An 18276-nucleotide genomic window follows, 5' to 3' on the forward strand; every position below is an offset into this window, starting at 1 on the left:
TTGACAAGATGTACCAACCAGCCCAAATGAACACACTGCTATATTGTAAGCCATGCTTTAATTTATAAAGGATAACTGTTACAAGTAATTAGCATAGTGACTAATTAATGCTTGTACCAGGCTTAAGTTTTCCAAAAATTAACTCATACTAGTGAAGCTTGGTTCAAAGGCTTACAAAAGTGGCGGACTTCTTAAATTTTGAAGCACTAGGTAGACTCTAATAACATTTACTTTCTCACACCACATCCACCCCCAAAGCGTGACCAGAAGTGTTTGCAAGTTCATCAAAGTATCTCATTGCATTTTGCATGCAATAAGATAGTTCAAAGACGCATTTGTGGAGCATATATAACAGCAGCAGAACACAAAGTTACATCTGAAATAATTTAACATAAACATGAGTCCTGAGCTCTGATGTAAACTGTTCAGATTTACACAGTGGCATACACATATGTGCCTAAACATGTGTTGCATGAACATCAACCAGAGCAGAACTCTGGGATACGATGCCACCCTTACTGAGGACATCGATGCAGGGGAGGATAGGATCCAGGGTAGCTCAAGGGGGTTGCGAGCCCTCATAAAAGCAAAGGGGGGAAGGGAGGGCGGCTTGTTGCACACTCAATACTGTCAGCCGGCATGTCTTGGCCGGGGAGGGGAGCCCCCAGGGTTCCCCCGTCTTGGTCCACCAGTGCATCGATGTCAGATGACTGAGCTGTTGACAGCCTGACCGAAGCTTACTGATGGTGCCAAAATGGCGATTTGAGCAATATTCAGGTGCAAGTCAAGTGACAGGGATATCAAATGAAGTGAGGCCAAAAACAGGGAAGCACTATTTACAAAGTATGAAATACAGATGAGTGTGAGCACATGAAAGTGTAGCATTTTACAAGCACAGATTTGTAGAATATATCTCAATCTGAATATTGTTTGCCTGGGTGGCATCACTTCATCACAGGCAAGTTGTTTCCAGCACTTCGACCTTTTACATTCAACATATCATGGAGTGCATTTGATATTTCAAAAGTTGAAGAACCTGCCTAGTTGTATGTGGCAAATGCAACTTGCCTTTGAGGAAAACCTGCCAAGCCTTTTGACTGAACAAACCCCCAACTGGCCTGGCCACACAGCAAGTTTTTGTGCCATGGATGCAGGGTACAAGCAAGTAGCATGCAGGAAAGAATGCTGTTGCATCCAGGCACCCCATTCAACACGGCTCATCACAACAGCGCTGCTCTGCACACTCTTCATACCCATCCTCTGGTAAATTAATTGCATGTCAAGTGATCTGTAGGCTACCAACACATAATTGGTAGATGATACATAGCAATTTATAATGTCAGTGTGTGCTCGACAATGACAGATGCATGACCGGAAGACAGGAACTGATGTCAAATGCTATCTAGTATAGTAGTTGTAAAATTTTTTTTTTCCAGGAATGGGAGAAATGTGGATACTGCAGTCAGAAACTGAGGGCGAATAAATTATTTAACACAGGTTTTTTTGCCCATTAAATGTGTGTGTCAGCAAGGATATTCAGGTGCTTTTGACTGCCAGCCCTAAGATAACAAAGTTGGATGCTTAAGCATTACCGTATTTACTCACATAATGCTCGCATCCCCACACTGCATGGCCACCAAAATTTTTTTTTCTTCATGTAATCACTGCACCCTCGAAAATTGCTGCAGAGACAGCCATCTGCTTGTTTCAACATCAGTGTTGTTACCAACTCTGAATAGGTCATGTCAGAGATATGACCCAGATATATAGATATATCTCATGTCATATCTATATATATAGATATATCTCATGTCAGAGATATGATATGTCAGAGTCACTATATCATTCATTTAGTGACTGTATGTTCAGCTAGCGTTCGCAAATAAAGGGCCTTTGCAGTTCCTACTAGTGTAGAACCTGTGCTCTTATTCCAAAGGTAGGGGCGGTTTGAAAGTAATAATCCTTTGAGTTTACAGTGGCTGGTGCAAGAACCTTGATTTACAACCACTATATTTTTCTTTTCTATTTAGCATCTATAATCTTCTATGGAAAAATTTTCCTGCATATATCAAACCCAGAACTTTGCTTCAATTTTCAGCAGGAAAAATTGCGAGTATTATGCACGCAAATATTAATGTCTTAAAGAAAAATCTTCTTTTTTCTTCACTTCTGCAAGGCAGTTTAAAAACCCAACAAAGTTGCTCTTTCTATGGCAAAACATGCAACTCACACTGAGCTTGAGAGCCTCTTCAAGGGGCGCAGATGCATGATAGGAGAGCACTTCAAGTGTAACCCGTTGTTTCGCCATGGCCTTCACCACCTTTTCATACATCTGTGTGTTCTGGATGCCCAAGCCACAGAAGATTGCAAATGCCTGTGCATACATAATGAGAACAAATGAAGTATAGGCTGGGCAAAGAATCAAGCACTATGTCATCAGTCATGTGGTAATGAGTACTGAAGGTGCTTCCACAGTGGCCATGAAGTGGAACATGATGTGATACAATCCTCACTTGCGCATTTCTTACATGCTTATTGAAAGGTTAATATTTCACGGATATTATAGACTTGTTCAACGCAAGCTCCAGTACCTGATTTCAATGTCTTTCTGCATTCAGCTGATCAAACTTGAATTACTGTGTGAACTTTTGAACACATTTGTAGACACTAGCTTTAACCATGAACAGATGCTGCGAGCTAAAAAACGACCTGATAGCTTGGCATTGATGCTGTAACATATTCTGCAGCTTCTCTAGTAATCACTTACACTCTGGTAATTTTGGGTATTAGCCAAAAATCAAGGTGCACGTATTTAGCGTATCCTCTTGTGCACACTCAACTCTTGTCAAAGCTGCAGTGAATGCCAAGGATAACACACAAGTAGGTGTGTTATCCCAAAACAACCCAAAACTGTGACACACAATCATTCAGTGGGAAGAGAATGTGAAAATGAAATGAACAACCTATTCACCTCAAGTAGCTGCTCGTCGTTTTTGTTGAATGGCTCGCCATTAAGCTTATTGATGAGCTGGGCCACACCTAGGACTAGACGATTGGCATTGTAAATTGGAATGCAGAGGATGGACTTGTGTCGGAACGAGCTCCCTTCATCCACCTGCAGCATTAGTAATGTAAAAACAAGTGCGTTAGCAGCATTCGTGGTTGCCAATTCTTCAAGAAAGTATACTATAATCTACATTACTTTTCACACAAGATGATAGTAATTGGATAGCTATATGAGACATAGCACGAGGTTCCATTTACATTAGAACACATGCAAATGCAGCGAGGGTCACAACACTGTTAACAATTTGAAATTAATTTTGGTCAACAGAAGTTCTTGGATGTGCACCAAAAGTAACATATAAATTCTTCAGCATTGTGCTTCAGCTGTAAAAATGCAACTGAAGCAGTGGGTCAACATGCCAAAAAATCAAAATAAAGCCCCTATATTCTGTATTGAAATATAGGGCACTCATGTAGCACAAATTTAATGAGCTATTACAGTCTGTTTTGCAAGTGGCACTGCTGTTGTATCCACAAGCATAAATTTATGTAGCTCTCAAATGCAAAGAGGAAAGAGGTCTATTAAATCAATCTGCCACAGTGCATACACGAGACAAAATGCAGCAAAATAGAGAAATGTGTGCGTTATTCTGGTGAGATGTGCAATCATGTTCTGGATTTTGCGCAGTGAATAACTATGAGCAACAAAAGTCACTAGAGCTACACACAAAATGAGCAAAATAGTTTGGAAGTTTTTTTTAATGTCTGAGCAATGCAATGAAATACTGCAAAGATGTGTTTGTGGAGCATATATACAAACAGAAGGAGACACAAATAGGTACTTTTCTTAATTACCTCGAATTTTTAGTTTATAAACATTATCGTTCCTGTGTCATTTCCTTTCATGTGTACATATGTACAATAAAAATCTACATCTCATTGTAGATGTATACATATTTTTCTTTTGTACACTTCCTGCAATGAGCTGGTTCTTTATGACAGTGATGCGCTAACAAAGTTGCCTATGCTAACTGTACACATATAATAATGTGTTGTAATGGGCAAGTTTGCTTCTGTGATACGATGGAGCGCTGCACTCCAAAGCAATACTGAGGACAAGGACACAAAGAACTACAACACTAGACATACATGAAGTGCAGACTAAAAAGTGTTTAATGAAAGCGATGAAAAAAGTATACGTAGTGAGAGTAGCGTTGCTTTGCAGTGCAATGTTCTATCATATTCGCATTTAGTTGCAAGCAAATTTCAATGTTTCCTAGGTCAGCCCTCTATAGGACAAAAACTGTTAAATATAGGTTATAGTGAAAAGAAATTGTTGCACATCTTTTAGTTGCCTTTGCCATATACTTCAATCAGCCCTTAATGGAAGGCCCATAATAGCAGAATGAGAAGACTCATTACATAATATAAACCATTATTAATGATGCTATACTTGCGGAAAACTTTCTGTGGCAATGAAGGGTAAGCTATGGAGGCAGAACGTGCGCACAAGTAAGAGCGCTCCAAAAAAGTTCTTATTTCTCATCCGCGTTAGTTTAAGCTGGGCGAGAGAAGAAATAACATCTTATCTATAACAGCAAAATAAAACAAAATAGACCACTGAGTGTAAAATTTGACTTATTATTCTGCTCTTCCTTTCCGCGCTTGGGCAAATGCAAAACCATCGCACGTGGAAGCTATGCTAATTCCGTATCTCTTCTAAGAAACCAAAAGTGCTGTCAAATGCAGCCGGAATACTTGATGCAGTAACACACGTGCAGAAGCTCCACCCCCGTAGCTTTCCCTTCATTGTCACAGAAAGTTGTCCGCAAGTAGAAGCGCAGACCTTTGGATCAAACCGGTCGTCCTTATAGGCGTCAGGTATGTTGAGAATCTGCAAGAAAAAAAGGGACGGGCTATAATGACATATGATACTCAATCTTACCGAATGTACAATATAAATGCGACGCTTTCACCGGAAGGTAAGGTCAAAGAATTGGTAATGATTGCTGAATATTAGAATACCACATGAAGTGAGGCTTGTGGTTTTATGGGCAGTATAAATTACAGTAAACATTCGCTTGCTAACTAAATGTGCATGGCGTCCCACATCCAAAGACAAACATGAACAGAGTTCACTTCATGTTGCCAAGCACTCACGGTCACAATGCTGGCACACTGAGCAGCATCGGCAGTGCGTGTGCCTCGTCCCAAAGCCAACGTTCCTGCACGGCCAGTTCTTTAATTTAGCACTTCACTGTGCCGCATCTCTGAAACTCAGCAGATCATACGACCGCCAACAATGAGCCCGTGGGCCACGCATGTGCTGTTGGACTGGCGACAGCAAGGCAGCAGTGACGACGCAAATGTGCCGCGAATGTCTGTATAATTGCTATCGCACAAAAAACTTGATGCATGACTAGGCACTGACCAAAATTCCATATGCATCATGAATGATATCCAAGCTACATTTAACGTCTCTAAGCAAGAAACTTACTAATAGTATTGCATACAAATTTCCTTATCAGTTTGAGTGTATACATTCAAAGAGTAATTTGAAAGCCACAAATTATTCTATACACATTCCAGCAGGCATATGAGGACAGCTTCCAGCGATAATGGTGTCATTATGTGACAAGTGCTACTAATTATCTTTGCGTGTGTGCGTGTGTGTGCGTGCGTGTGTGTGTGCGTGTGTGTGTGCGTGTGTGTGTGTGCGCGCGTGTGTGTGTGTGTGTGTGTGTGTGTGTGTGTGTGTGTGTGTGTGTGTGTGTGTGTGTGTAGAAACAGGCAAGCAGCATGAAGAATAAGCAATGCAACATCCAGTACATACCTGACCAGTTGCGACCACTGACCCTGTGATACCAGTGTTAATGGGAAACCTGCCTTCATATGGGCTGAAAATAGAGGTCATAAGAGCAAGTCACGCTTCACAGTAACATCAGTCCAGAAACAGATTGCAGTGATGCTTAGCTACAAATGTTGATAAAGCTGATACACTTGCTAGATGCAGGTGGGAGGGCTTACCTATATATCATAAGTGAAAAATGTTTCACTGGTCTAACTGGGTTATCGTCAAATTCCCTTTAAAAACTGTTTAAACCAACAGAAACCAGTGAAACAGCAGCTATACACGCTAAGCATCAGACAACGGACAAGTTCATACGAACAGTTACTTCCACCTGAGACATGGGAACATGACACTGAAATACACAAGTATAAAGGATTTACTAAATGAATGTAGACATGTAACTGAGAAAGAAAAGGAACAATTGGACGACATCATAATGAAAATATTGGAATATGGTCAGCCATCATTCACAAATATTAGCACACACATGCAAATAGCTTTTATTTACAATGTGCTTAAGTCTTGTATTGAAACATGGAACTGCGCACCAGTTCCGTGTTTAAGATTGGCAAATCTCATATGAAAGGTCTTTTTAACAACAACGTCGGTAAATCCACTGCATATCAATTATGCTATTATATTGTGAAGAACTTGCCGCAAAATATGAATAGACTGAACTTGGGAGTGGGAATATTGTGCTGTTTAGATTACTTCATTGATGAGAAAAATCTAGATTCAGCTAGTCCATCGCAAAAATAAGAATTACGCAAATAAAAAAATCACTTTAACTCACAAAAGTATGTTTTTTAATTATTATGTGGGGTCAATACATTAATAACCATAAATCTTAGAAGATTACGAGCACTGAGACAGAGAACAGCAGTGATACCGAGCTTCTCTTTCATTGGTACATTGATAAGTGGTACCAATGCAGTGCTGCATTGGTACCTAGCTACCAACCAATCTCACACTTCACCTCACCACATGGCAATAATCATGCAATGAATGAGACCAAGACTTCCATTTTGTGACAAGGAAGCTCAACCAGGCCTTATTACAGTGCTTACCAGCTGTTTTAGTTACAAATGCAACATGTTTCCTATTGTTTATGCTGCAGTGCTTCTATAAATTTCTGAAAAAAATATCTGAATCCACAGGCTAGGGACACTAAAGGGGAATTAAAGCTAATCTGGATTGGTAAGTTGCACTTATGAAATACCAAAGAGATCGGTATTTTCATGAATGGAGACTTGGTGAACCAGAAAAGTTGCAAAAACAAAAGATGTGAGTATTTTAACACTGGTTGCTTGGAACTAATGGTATGTTGATATGCAAGGAATACACTCGATTTTTGAACGAACCCCAAAACTCAGCTGAGAGAGTTTTGTAAACATTTTCTGCACAAAAATTGCCAAATCACGAGAAAATACCTTAAAATCCATGAAGTCACATGACATACCGGCGCTGCAGTTTGGGCACGAAATTCAAGAAAAGGACCTTTGGGTTTGCTAGTAGCCCGCCTTTCCCACCAAATAAATACACAATGTTGAAAGAATACTGTAACTATCTCAAATGATTTAGTGTTGCTCTTTAGTGTCCCTTTAATTGAAAGCATTACATCATATATATATCATTATTATTTAAAGATGGAATTGGTTTAGGAGACCTTATTAAAAGTTGCTGCAATATATAGACTTGAAAAAAAACTGCAGCGTAAAAATGAAGATATGTGTCACTATGTCAACAGCATCCTTTCAGTATGAGCTGCAATACGACAGCCATGGCCAGAGTGCTCTTTTGGAATATAAAAAGGTTGCTGCCAGTTGAGCTGGCGGTGCTAATCTGCGACTCTCTCGAGAAAAATGTGGAAAGGGTTCAATCTTTCCAGCAACGTGCACACGCCCGTGCTTTCCCTTGTCTGTTTTCTTCGTGCAGTGATAATAAACTGCAGAGGCACATTCGGTGGCACCTGCCCATCCGCAATTGTCACGTGTCACCTTTCTCAAATGCCCCTCTGAATCCACTGCAATAAACCGAGAACAGTAACATGAAGCTAGGGCAGCAGTGTGCCATGATGAAGCATGCTGCACTAAGGGTTAAGGACGTCGTGCTACTTGGCAGACCAATGTAATATTGCTCCACAAAGAAAGCAGACAAAAGAAAGAATGGAGGCATGTGCACTACTAGAATGATGAAAACCTCTTCACACTTTTTGAGCATCGCACATTGGCACCATTAGCTCGACTGAGAGGGCACTCCAGCCATATGGCTCACGTGTTGCAGCTCATGCTGAACACAATAGTACATGCGTTATATCCTCACTTTCGGTTTCAAAGTGCTTTGATCACTAGTGCCACACTGCGCCCAATGTTGTAAGTGTACCCCATCATGTTCCCTTGCCCCCTGCTGAAATAAACTCAGTCTTTGTTTGGTCCTTGTTAACGGAACACTCCTTCCTTTTTTCTGCGGTGTTCCGTGCCCCGGCCGTTATGTCCGCTCCATAAGCCTGCCCCTCGGCCAGCATCGTCCGACACCACTACATCCCATGACTACAACATTCATGCACTCGCATACTTCCAAGCCCACTTCCAAGCTCCAAGCTCCATCTTGGAAGCATACTTCCAAGATGGAGGTGGAATGCAAAAAACACTCGTTTACCGTGCTTTGGGTGCATGTTAAAGAACCCCAGGTGATCAAAATTAATCCGGAGCCATTCGCTGTGACATATCTCACAACCCACTGTGCAGTTTCGAAATGTAAAACGCCACAATAAAAAAAATTAATAGTAATAATAATAAAAAAGAACCAATCAAGCCTTTACTTTGGGTATATTAGTAATACCTCGTTATTAAAAAAAATTGGGCCATAATAAATGGTTCAAAGAAGCTGTTTACCTAGTACATGTAGCCACGTCTTCTCTGAGAGCGTCTTTACCTTCCAAGTCAAAGACCCGGTGAAAAGCAGTCTATGGGAAAAAAGTTTTGGGTTATTGCTAAAAGCATTTGCAGCACCTGTTGCAACTGAGTTGAATTTTTCACTGCATGAGTAACTGAAAAGCACTGAAGTTAAAAAAACAACTGCATTAAATTCGAGTTACAGAAAAAGCACAGCACACCAGAAACTGTATTTGTAATAAAACAAACACAATTCGGTATGGATGATTGGCCAGCGATGTCTTGCGAATAGATCAGTGCATTATCTATGCCATGGCCAGGCTGTATTCTGCATGTTATATGAGGGAAGTTGAGTGCAGTCACAACAAATCACACCTCAGAATAGTAGGGCTGCAGTCAACAGTACAACATGCATCGCAACTTCTGTTTACAGCAGCTTCATGCGCTGCAGTTTGCTTTAAAATTCACCGCTTTATTTGTGGACACAGACCTAATTGGCCACTAGAGTAGACACTCCTAGATGCTTTGCTAGCAGCTATTTCACTTGCAACCATGGCATCAAGGGCGTAAAAAGTTCTTGGAGGTTGGGGAGCGAGCGGCAACGGCGCAGTTATCTGCCTGTCATTGGGCTGTTCAGCCAGAGTGTCTGTAGTGGCAGTTATTCTTAAGACCGTGGAGAGATGCCTGTCACCCCATGTCCTCTTTTACCCACATCTGCACTTCCTACATCACTATGTAGTATACACAACTTGCTACATTTTATCTACCACAGTTTGTTAATTTTTTTATAATAGATGAAAAGGAGGCTCAGTGCAAGAAGCACCACCAATATTAATAGTAAAACAATCAACTATCTTAATACAGAATGTTCTGGCATTGTACTCATTTTTATTCAGCCCCACAATTTTTAAAATCTGCTAAATATGCTGTATACTTACACACGCTGCTTCCTACTTACTGAATTGACCACTGTGGCATTCTCACATGAATTTTTGTACTAAATGTTGATCGAGTTGCAGTTTTTTGTGTTCACAGTGGATAAGCACCAAAAACAGATGTATCGCTCATTAATGGCATTCTGTTACCCCTGCTTTACTGTAGCTACTGTCCTTCCAAGTTTTCTTCATCCTTGTTTCTTGATGCTATAACCCCGGAATGAAATGGCGAACTATTATCTAACTCAAACCAGTGTTTTGCTGTTGCGGAACAATTCTGCGATTATTTTTTATCAAATTATGACAAAGCTCCCAGAAAAATATGATGGCCAGATAGCACCGCAAATGTCTGAAGCTGAACGTTTCGCAATGAGCCACAACGTAAACAAGTGAATAACGATATTACACCTTTTCTGTAAACTACTACAAAACATTAAAACATGAACGTTTTAAGCTCGGAGGGCAGCATAAACAAATCTAGTGCAGTTGACCCATTCATGGGTAATTACCTAGAGAATAAATAATGTAATGATAATAGCACCACAAAACATCATACTCAACCAAAAACATGACAACCTATGGCTTCCAAGCCATTGGCAATAAATAAAGAAAAGACAATGAGTGAATGACAGTAATTCTGATTTGTTACAGCGGCTGAATGTACGTACCACTGTGTCTTGGAAAAGAATTTCTAGTCCTGCCTTCCAGTATGCACATTGTGTGGCAGTGCTCATAGCATTTCAGCAAAGCATAATGAGCTCAGAAGAATACATGCGACATTTACACGTTTTCTAAAGCTTTGGCCAAAGTTTTGCGCCGTTCCCACAGCCATTGTCGGCAGGCATTGAACGCCGAAACAGTAGTTTGCTGTGCCGCACCAGCGTCATGCGCTGTCTTTGTGAACAGAGGCAGTGGAGGCCTGTTGAGGCAAGCAATGGACACGTCGCCACGTGGTGGTGCCGATGGGAGTGCGGTAAAAAGGGCCTATTCAAGGCCTGTCTCAAAAGTATCCGACCATGCTCCTGCAAAAATAGAAGCAATGCCTGGTGTTTTCGTTGTTCTAATCCCCTTCAAGGTAGTCCCTTCCAGCTTCCGCACACAGTGTCCCATGCTCTTTCCATTTCTTGAAACAATCCTGGAACCCCTCCTCAGGAAGTGCTGTCAGGGGAGCTGTCGCATTGCACTTGATGTTCACTTCAGTTTGACGGTGCGTTCCTTTCAGGTGCCTTTCAATTTTTGTGAACAACCAAAAGCCGTGCAGGCTTATGTCTGGAGATTAGGTAGTTGGATGAACCACTGAAGTACTGTGCTGTGCGAAATAAAGATGGACTCATTTGAGCTGCATGAACAGGGGTGCTATCCTGGTGCAGTTGCTAAGTCTTCGAATTTAAATGTAAAAATCCTTGGTAAAATTTTGCTGGCACCCACTGCATACTCGTATTGTCTTTAAAAAGGCATTAATAGAATCTTTGTTGCCATTCCCAACTGAGCAACTTTTCTGACAATTAGGTGACAATCTCTCCTTATCGTGGCTCACCCTCCATAAAGAATTACATCATTATGGCTTCTTGAAGGCCGCCCATAGTGCAGTTAACTCTCCATAGATGTTTGGCTTTTCTTGAAGCAATTGTATGCCATTTTAATCTGCCTCCTGACTATATTGTCATCTACAAACGCTGTTTGGATCTGCTGAATTACGTCTCCTTTTCACATAAATTTATGCAGTATTTTTGTTAAATTCACTCCGTCATTTTCTCTCACTCAACATCGCACTGGGATGAGACAACAGTACTCAACACAACTGCTCCTATACAGCACGCAACTAAAGGACACTAAAGACATTGTCGACCTTCCTCCTAATTGCACAGTGTGGTCAAATTGTGTCCTAACCCCCCAATTCTCTCTAAAATAAATAAGGTAGGATAATTTCAGACAGGCCCTGCATGCCGTGGTAGCTTCTGCCGGGGAATGACACTCACCCTGGTCTCATGGTCGACAAGTAGCACCTGACAGCGCTCACATTCGAGCAGTGACTGCATGTGAGTCATGATGCGGTACACCACCTGTTCAATGGTGCTCTGTTCTTCAAACACCATACGAGCAAGATCCAGAAGAACCTGCAAAAAGCCGGAGGCACAGCTGCTGTAGCAAAAGTTCCATCCCGAGGATGGGCCGAAGATCACAGCGCTTCACAAGAGGCGGTAGTAACCTTGAAGAAACCTTCTGCGAATGTTATGTGGTGCCATAAATGAGAGAATGCTGACAACAGTGCCAGTGTAACTAGAAAATATATACATCGTGGGGACTGATCGCACTAGTGCTTGAGTGTATTTTAGCATAGACGACATGCAAAGTTCCTTAAGTGGGCTCTTCCATGCACCTGCCCTAACCGAGATGACCTGAGCTGCTTCTGCTAGTAGTAGTATTGAAGCTGGGAGACACATTTTGAAAGCTTGGACACTGCAAGGAATGAAGAGCAGCAAGGATGGTTGCACCAGTTCGCACGCTGATGGCTTAGTTGCGATTCTAACCTTGGGTTCGGCACCTTGGTTAGGTCAGATGCGATGTGTGGAGAAGTGCACCTACAAATTTTTAGTACTGTTAGTCAGAGTGGAGACGGGAATAAGTCTAAAAGCCCCTGAAAAAAAAAAAAAAAGCTTCCAAGGAAATTCATCTGCAGTCACTGAATGTCACACACTGCTGCGAACATATAGATGAATGCATGTATTCTTTGCAATGTATAAGACTTCAGAAGACTGCAATGTGGATACAGAAACAACTGAGGAAAGGGCAACTGCCTTTCTATATGACAAGTTATAGTGCTACTATTGCAGTACGACATAATGCATTGTAAATTATATCCTTTTTGAGTTTGGGGAAACTACACCAAGTTTTTAGGTTTGCGTTAATTTTGTATTGCACGAAGACATTCCATCACTGCCATGGTATATACTGTTGTGCCTCAGTAACATGGAGATCTTTTTACACAGCTCAAAATATGCTGTTTCACATTATATAACATGGTAAATTGAATGCACTGGCACTTGCACATGAACTAATTATATAATCTTTCTTGCACTTCAGTCTTGCACACTTGCTCTATCCAACACAGATTACATTTAAAAAAAGAGGGATAAAGATTTTTCATGAGTTCCACTGAACATACTTTTTTTTCATTGCCAGAATATCCTCAGGACATCTCCTGTCCTGCGTAAATAATTTCTTGAGTAAACTTTGGTTAAATTTGGTTATATGCTGGGAGTTGTTACGTGCTCTCTAGGGAGCATTCTACCCCAAGAATTTAGCAAATTGGTTCATTAATAGCCGAGACAGAATTATTTCAGTGCCGCAAACCCATGATTTCAAGAGGTGAGCGTCACTGCCAACACAGACGCTCTCTCCACTTGCTCCCGTCTAGCCTCCGCACGAGAACACCTGATTAGTGGTATAAAGTCAGTGTTACACTGAGGTAGACGCAAGCGGATCACAGAGCATGATCGCGCACTGGAACATGGTAGAAAATGACATAGTTTCGCTCTCCGCATGCGCGACTGCACAACATGGGAACATGCAGACAAAACGGAAGTAGATATCTCCTTTGTAATGGGACAAAGTAAAACAGACATGCAGACATTCGGTTTGTATGTTTCAGTATTTCTCTAAACTTTAATGAATCTTCTGAAGCAACATAATAAACAAATAACTGATGTTGCCTCATAATTCTCGAAGTCGTGTCAATATGAACGACGTCACAGCATTGCTAGGCACATTTGCGCGATATACGTTGACTCTCCGGCTGGCAGCGGGCGCCTGCAAGGAGGACAAACTGCGTTTGGTTTTAAATTTAAGCTTTTTCCACGGCGCACAACCCGAAGACCCAGACCCGAAGAGACACCGCAGCCTCATGAACCGCCACTGGCGATGGCCATGGCCCGCAGCTACCTGGAATAAGGAGGCCGACCACCTAGGGCGCAGACTGCACTTGCTCAGAATACAAGTTTATTCTCTCTCTCTCTTCTGCGGCGCGTAGGGATGCAATACTTGGCAAACACGATCGTTAATGCACATTATATGCACTGCGCTTGTCAGCCCGAAATGGTCTGACCTGGTTAGGGGCCCTTTAAGCAAAAGCATTTGGCTAGCAATATATTAATTTTTTTAATTCGTAACATACTTATTTTGCATGAACTTGAGCAGCTATTTAAAATTATTCCCTTATATACTTATGCCTTCTTGATCAGAAGAAACTATAAAAGTGCATATTTTTGTACATACAAATGTTACAAAGGATAACAAAAAGCTCAATTTATAAGGATCCTGCATAGTTATTAAAAGCAATAAAAACGAAAAATCAGAGATGCTCTAAAGTGCATAAATGTTTAACAATGTGTACCCTTTTTACACTCATATGAAACAACTGTGGACAGAGGCAACAAAATTTGCAATCTCTGCATGACATCACAGATTAGTAAAGGCATATGGACAACCTTCAAGATGTCTGTGTATGTGCCACATACCTGGTTCCTCTTGTTTTCAAGTTCGGACCGTTCAAAGAGCTGAGCATTTCGCAGGACAAGGCCGCAAAACTGCAGGTACTCCGAGAACACCTGATTGAAGAAAACCACAATTAGAAAGAGGGATACCGAGTGGGAGGTCAAAAGCTTATTAAGTTCCACTACAGCAGTCTCAAGGATGCAGCAGGCATTGTGATTCCACCCATGAACAAGACATGAAATGTAACGCAATTGTAGGAGCGCTTTTATTTTTTAGAGAGCAGGTCTTAGGTGCCCGTTCGTGCGGCGAGCGTAGGCGTTCCCGGCGTAACCGAGCGAAAGATGAGAGCGAACGCGGCGCGCAGCTGAGGATGAAAAACGCGGCGAGAAGAGGGGCGAGGAGGAAATCGGAGAGGAGGGTGCAGTGAAATCATGAAGCGGAAAGCCGACGAAAGCGTGAGAAGCATGGTGCGGCGACGGTGGCTACGAGATGGCGCCCGAGAGACACACGGTTTCTCGCCGTTTTTCTTTTTTTTTTCCTTGCCGGCTGCAATTCGTTTCCGACACGAAATAGTTACTACAAGTTCAGTAAAATTATCTCGAACGTGTGCCTGTTCTGCGAAGCAGCGCCTAGTACACTAGTACTTAGCTACTGGCGAGATCGGGAGCCGCGATGCGAGGGCATTTCGCAGGCAGACAGCACACGCCGACAGTCAGAGAGAGGCTGCTCGCTTCGCTTGCATGTTTGCCCGTCGCAACGACTACGTCCAGTAAACCGATTGTATTTAATTACGGGCGACCTAAGTCTACAGTGTTAAACGTTTTGGCAAAAATATGCGCTCTTCGACAAGGGTTGGATCGCAAGCGCCGTAGGCCACGGCGTCCGTCGAACTAGGCCTACCGGTCCCAATCGCTGGCTGTCAGCGGTGCCTTCAGTGGACAAAGCGCCGTTGTGAAGTGTTTTGTCACTCGCAGGAGCATAATTTTATTGACAGTGTTCGCGTAAAGCGAAGCAGTGTTGTGCTAAGTCGTTTATACTGCGTTTCTCGACGTAGATACCGAGCGTACAAGCTGAGGCGCTGGATCTGGGCGGAGCTTACGTGCCGCTCGCTCGTTCGGATGCACGCACCGTGTGCCCGAATCGTAGTATGCCGCATGCCGTGCTGTCGCACCCACGCGTCACCCACGTGCTGGTTTCATGCGCTGGCTCTCGCGATCTCCAGAATACAGGCAGTGGCGCCTCACATCGCTCCGTTTGCAATTGTCCACGCCAGCCAATATATCGCGAAATGAAAGCTCGTATAGATTAGGACTTTGAGAGTGACTCCAACCCAATAAGTGAATTTTATTAGTCCAACGTTTCGGAGCTCATTCGGCTCCTTCTTCACGGGATATTCTTCGGGGTGGCGGTCTGCAGCTTTTAAAAGGTTCTTCGTGAAATTTGAGGGGAGAACGCGGAAGGGTGGGGGAGGGGGGATTGACTGGGAACCTTTTCTTGACAGACGGGAAGGGGCGAAAGGGTGTTATTATGAACTCATTTTGTATCGTGTTCGCATCATATTTTATGAGCAATTACGTCGACTTTTACTTTATCGTGGACACTTGATTATTACCCTTTATTTTTATTTTTTTTACCATGAGGCTAGTGGGTCGATCCTGAGATGTGCGGTCTATGGTGCAATGTGGCTTAGTTTCGACTGTATTAGCGCTGATTACGTCTGTACGTTTAATTTGACCTACTTTGAGACTAATTGTCGCTTATTGTCCTACTTATTCGAAGAACTCACTCCATTTCCCAAAAGTATTCTGTAAGGCGGCTTTGCCTCAACATATATACATCTACGGCGGTGCACCCTATACAAGGTTCAGTGTGGTTAGTTTTCGACTATATCGGCACTAATTATGGCCGTACCGTTAATCTTCCCTACTCAGCGACTGATTCTCGTTTCTTGTCTCATTTCTTGCCTTGATTCCCGTTTTAGACTCGCTACGACGTTCTCGAGGAGCGAAATGGCCGTTTTTTGCTGGAAGTGGTTACAAGATACCCAGATTCCAGAATGCCCAACCAGCGTTAACTAAGAACTTGCCTTCAAAAAATATGCAGAAACCATCGATGATTATCGTTAATGTAAGCGAATGGCCCGAACGAGCGAGCGACTGTCCCCTCTCCCATGTCTCCGCGCAACTCGGTTGCGCAATAGCTCACACTCGGGACAGAGAGCTTTAGCGTGCCGGTATTCTGGCAAGCGCGGGCGGTTTGGGCGGTTTGTCGGATGAGCAAGGGCGTAAAGGTGAGCGGCCTAGGGTGTCTCGATGTCCTCCTCGCCCGCCGCGAGGAGGACATAGAGGCACCCTAGGGCGGCCGAAGTGGTGATGCCACCTGGTAGCCAGGGGCGTAGCCAGGGGGGGGGGGGGGGGGCTTATGGGGCTTCAGCCCCCCCGAAATTTTTTCGTGCTGTCCATGCACCGCCGACCAAAGCAACCCCCGGCGCCGAAAATCATTCTGGATTTTGTCTAGAACGTTTTTTTCACGCTCGAAAAGACATTTCACCGCGAAAATTGAGAATTTGGGCTGGATTTCGAGGCAATACCCATGCAGTGGGAATCACATAACGCAAGCAGCCCCATCCGAGTACAACGTTTCAAGGGCATTTTGATGGTGAACGGGCTCGCCGCGGTATCTACACTCTATCGTGGAATCTACGGAGCGCGTGGATGTCAATTCCGGAGCTTTATGGGTATAAAGTTCTCATAAACTTTTCATGTGAAAGGTGCATTGACATTTCCAAACAGGTGCTTCCGATTTTCAATTGTGGAACTTTGTGGGTTTAATGTTCGTATAAATATTTGACGCCAAAGGTGCATTGACTTTTCCAAAGTCTTACATCGGAACATACAAGACAAGCTAAATCAACACACTATCAGAGAAGTTGACAAAGCCCGCAGCGAGGTCCGATGAGACTAAGCGTTGTGGTGGTTCATTCGTGCCGTTATGTCACATAAAAACAATATCAACATTTTTTTTTCACCAGCGCCAAAGCATCCATGTGTAGACACTAAAGCCAGCCAAGGTACCTACGTTATTTATTTATTTTTTCTACTTTGACCTTCATTTGCGAGGACGCATTGAGCTTCTTCATTTTTTTTTTTTTTTTTTTTGTTCTCGCTATCCTACTCGCGGGCTGCCAGAGCCAGCAAGAGCGCATGCACTTTTCTTGTGTTACCCTGACCACCACGGGGGCGTACTTCGGTGTGGGTTCGGTTTTCTCTGGCCGAGTGCATTTTCTCCTGGCAGAGTTTTGGACGCTTTCTAGCTAGCAGACGAGAAAACGAAACAATGGTCGCTGCCGCCATCACTGTGGAGACTCGACGGATTGCATCGCGTTCGCTTGAATGCAACTTCTCCAGAAAGTCTTGTCTCGCCAGTGTAGGATACCGAGCAGTATGCGCATGGTTCTTGGTAGACCAAAAGTCTCGCGTTCTCTTCGATATTCTTTTGGTAGCCACATTATGTACCCAAGGTAGGCATTCGATTGTGAAGAACATACTTTCCTTTGCGTTTTTTTTTTTCATTTCGGTGTCCCCGCCCCACAAAAGGAAAAAAAAAAAACATTGTTGCGGCGCAGCGAATTGTCGCATGGTGAAAGTTCGATTTGGTCACTTCTTTTGCGGAAAGTAATGGGCCATGGGACGCTTCACTTGCCCGATACTCTTATTATATCATCAATTATATGGACACTCCAGCGCATTCCTGTCATCGCCATCGCCCTCATGTTTCGTATAAAGTCCAAAGGCGATAACATCGTGACCGCGCTCCGCCTGCTGTATGTGCCAGTGAAAGCGTGGAGAGGGGGGGGGGGATGGCTGAGCCGACGATGGTGGCTCAGTCTTGTGTGCGCAAGGGAGAAAAGTGAGTAGCAAGCGCGCCGCCTTCCGTCGCGTGCGATACACCGGGGTGAGTGGATGGAATCAGGGCGAGATCTAGGGTTCTGTGAACCTGTGATTGCGCAACATGTTTATTTGCCTTGTTTGACGCATCATATACCGTGACTTTTTCTCAGATACGTAGATTTATTGGAGACTAATACGTATGTTTA

General features: G+C 43.1%; 1 protein-coding gene across 3 annotated transcripts in view; it reads right to left on the reverse strand.

Annotated features, from left to right (window-relative positions):
* Pde11 (Phosphodiesterase 11) overlaps positions 1–18276 on the reverse strand; it is a 255259-nt gene that overhangs the window by 43178 nt on the left and 193805 nt on the right. For all 3 annotated transcript variants that reach the window (XM_050195768.3, XM_050195769.3, XM_050195770.3), the window contains 7 exons: positions 14204–14293; positions 11666–11803; positions 8752–8822; positions 5840–5903; positions 4853–4900; positions 2972–3115; positions 2231–2374 (listed from right to left, as the gene is read on the reverse strand). In XM_050195768.3, the coding sequence (XP_050051725.1) occupies positions 2231–2374; positions 2972–3115; positions 4853–4900; positions 5840–5903; positions 8752–8822; positions 11666–11803; positions 14204–14293 (699 nt within the window). The remainder of the gene's footprint in view (positions 1–2230; positions 2375–2971; positions 3116–4852; positions 4901–5839; positions 5904–8751; positions 8823–11665; positions 11804–14203; positions 14294–18276) is intronic.

The sequence above is a fragment of the Dermacentor andersoni genome, chromosome 1 (assembly GCF_023375885.2).
Source record: "Dermacentor andersoni chromosome 1, qqDerAnde1_hic_scaffold, whole genome shotgun sequence".
NCBI lineage: Eukaryota > Metazoa > Arthropoda > Arachnida > Ixodida > Ixodidae > Dermacentor > Dermacentor andersoni.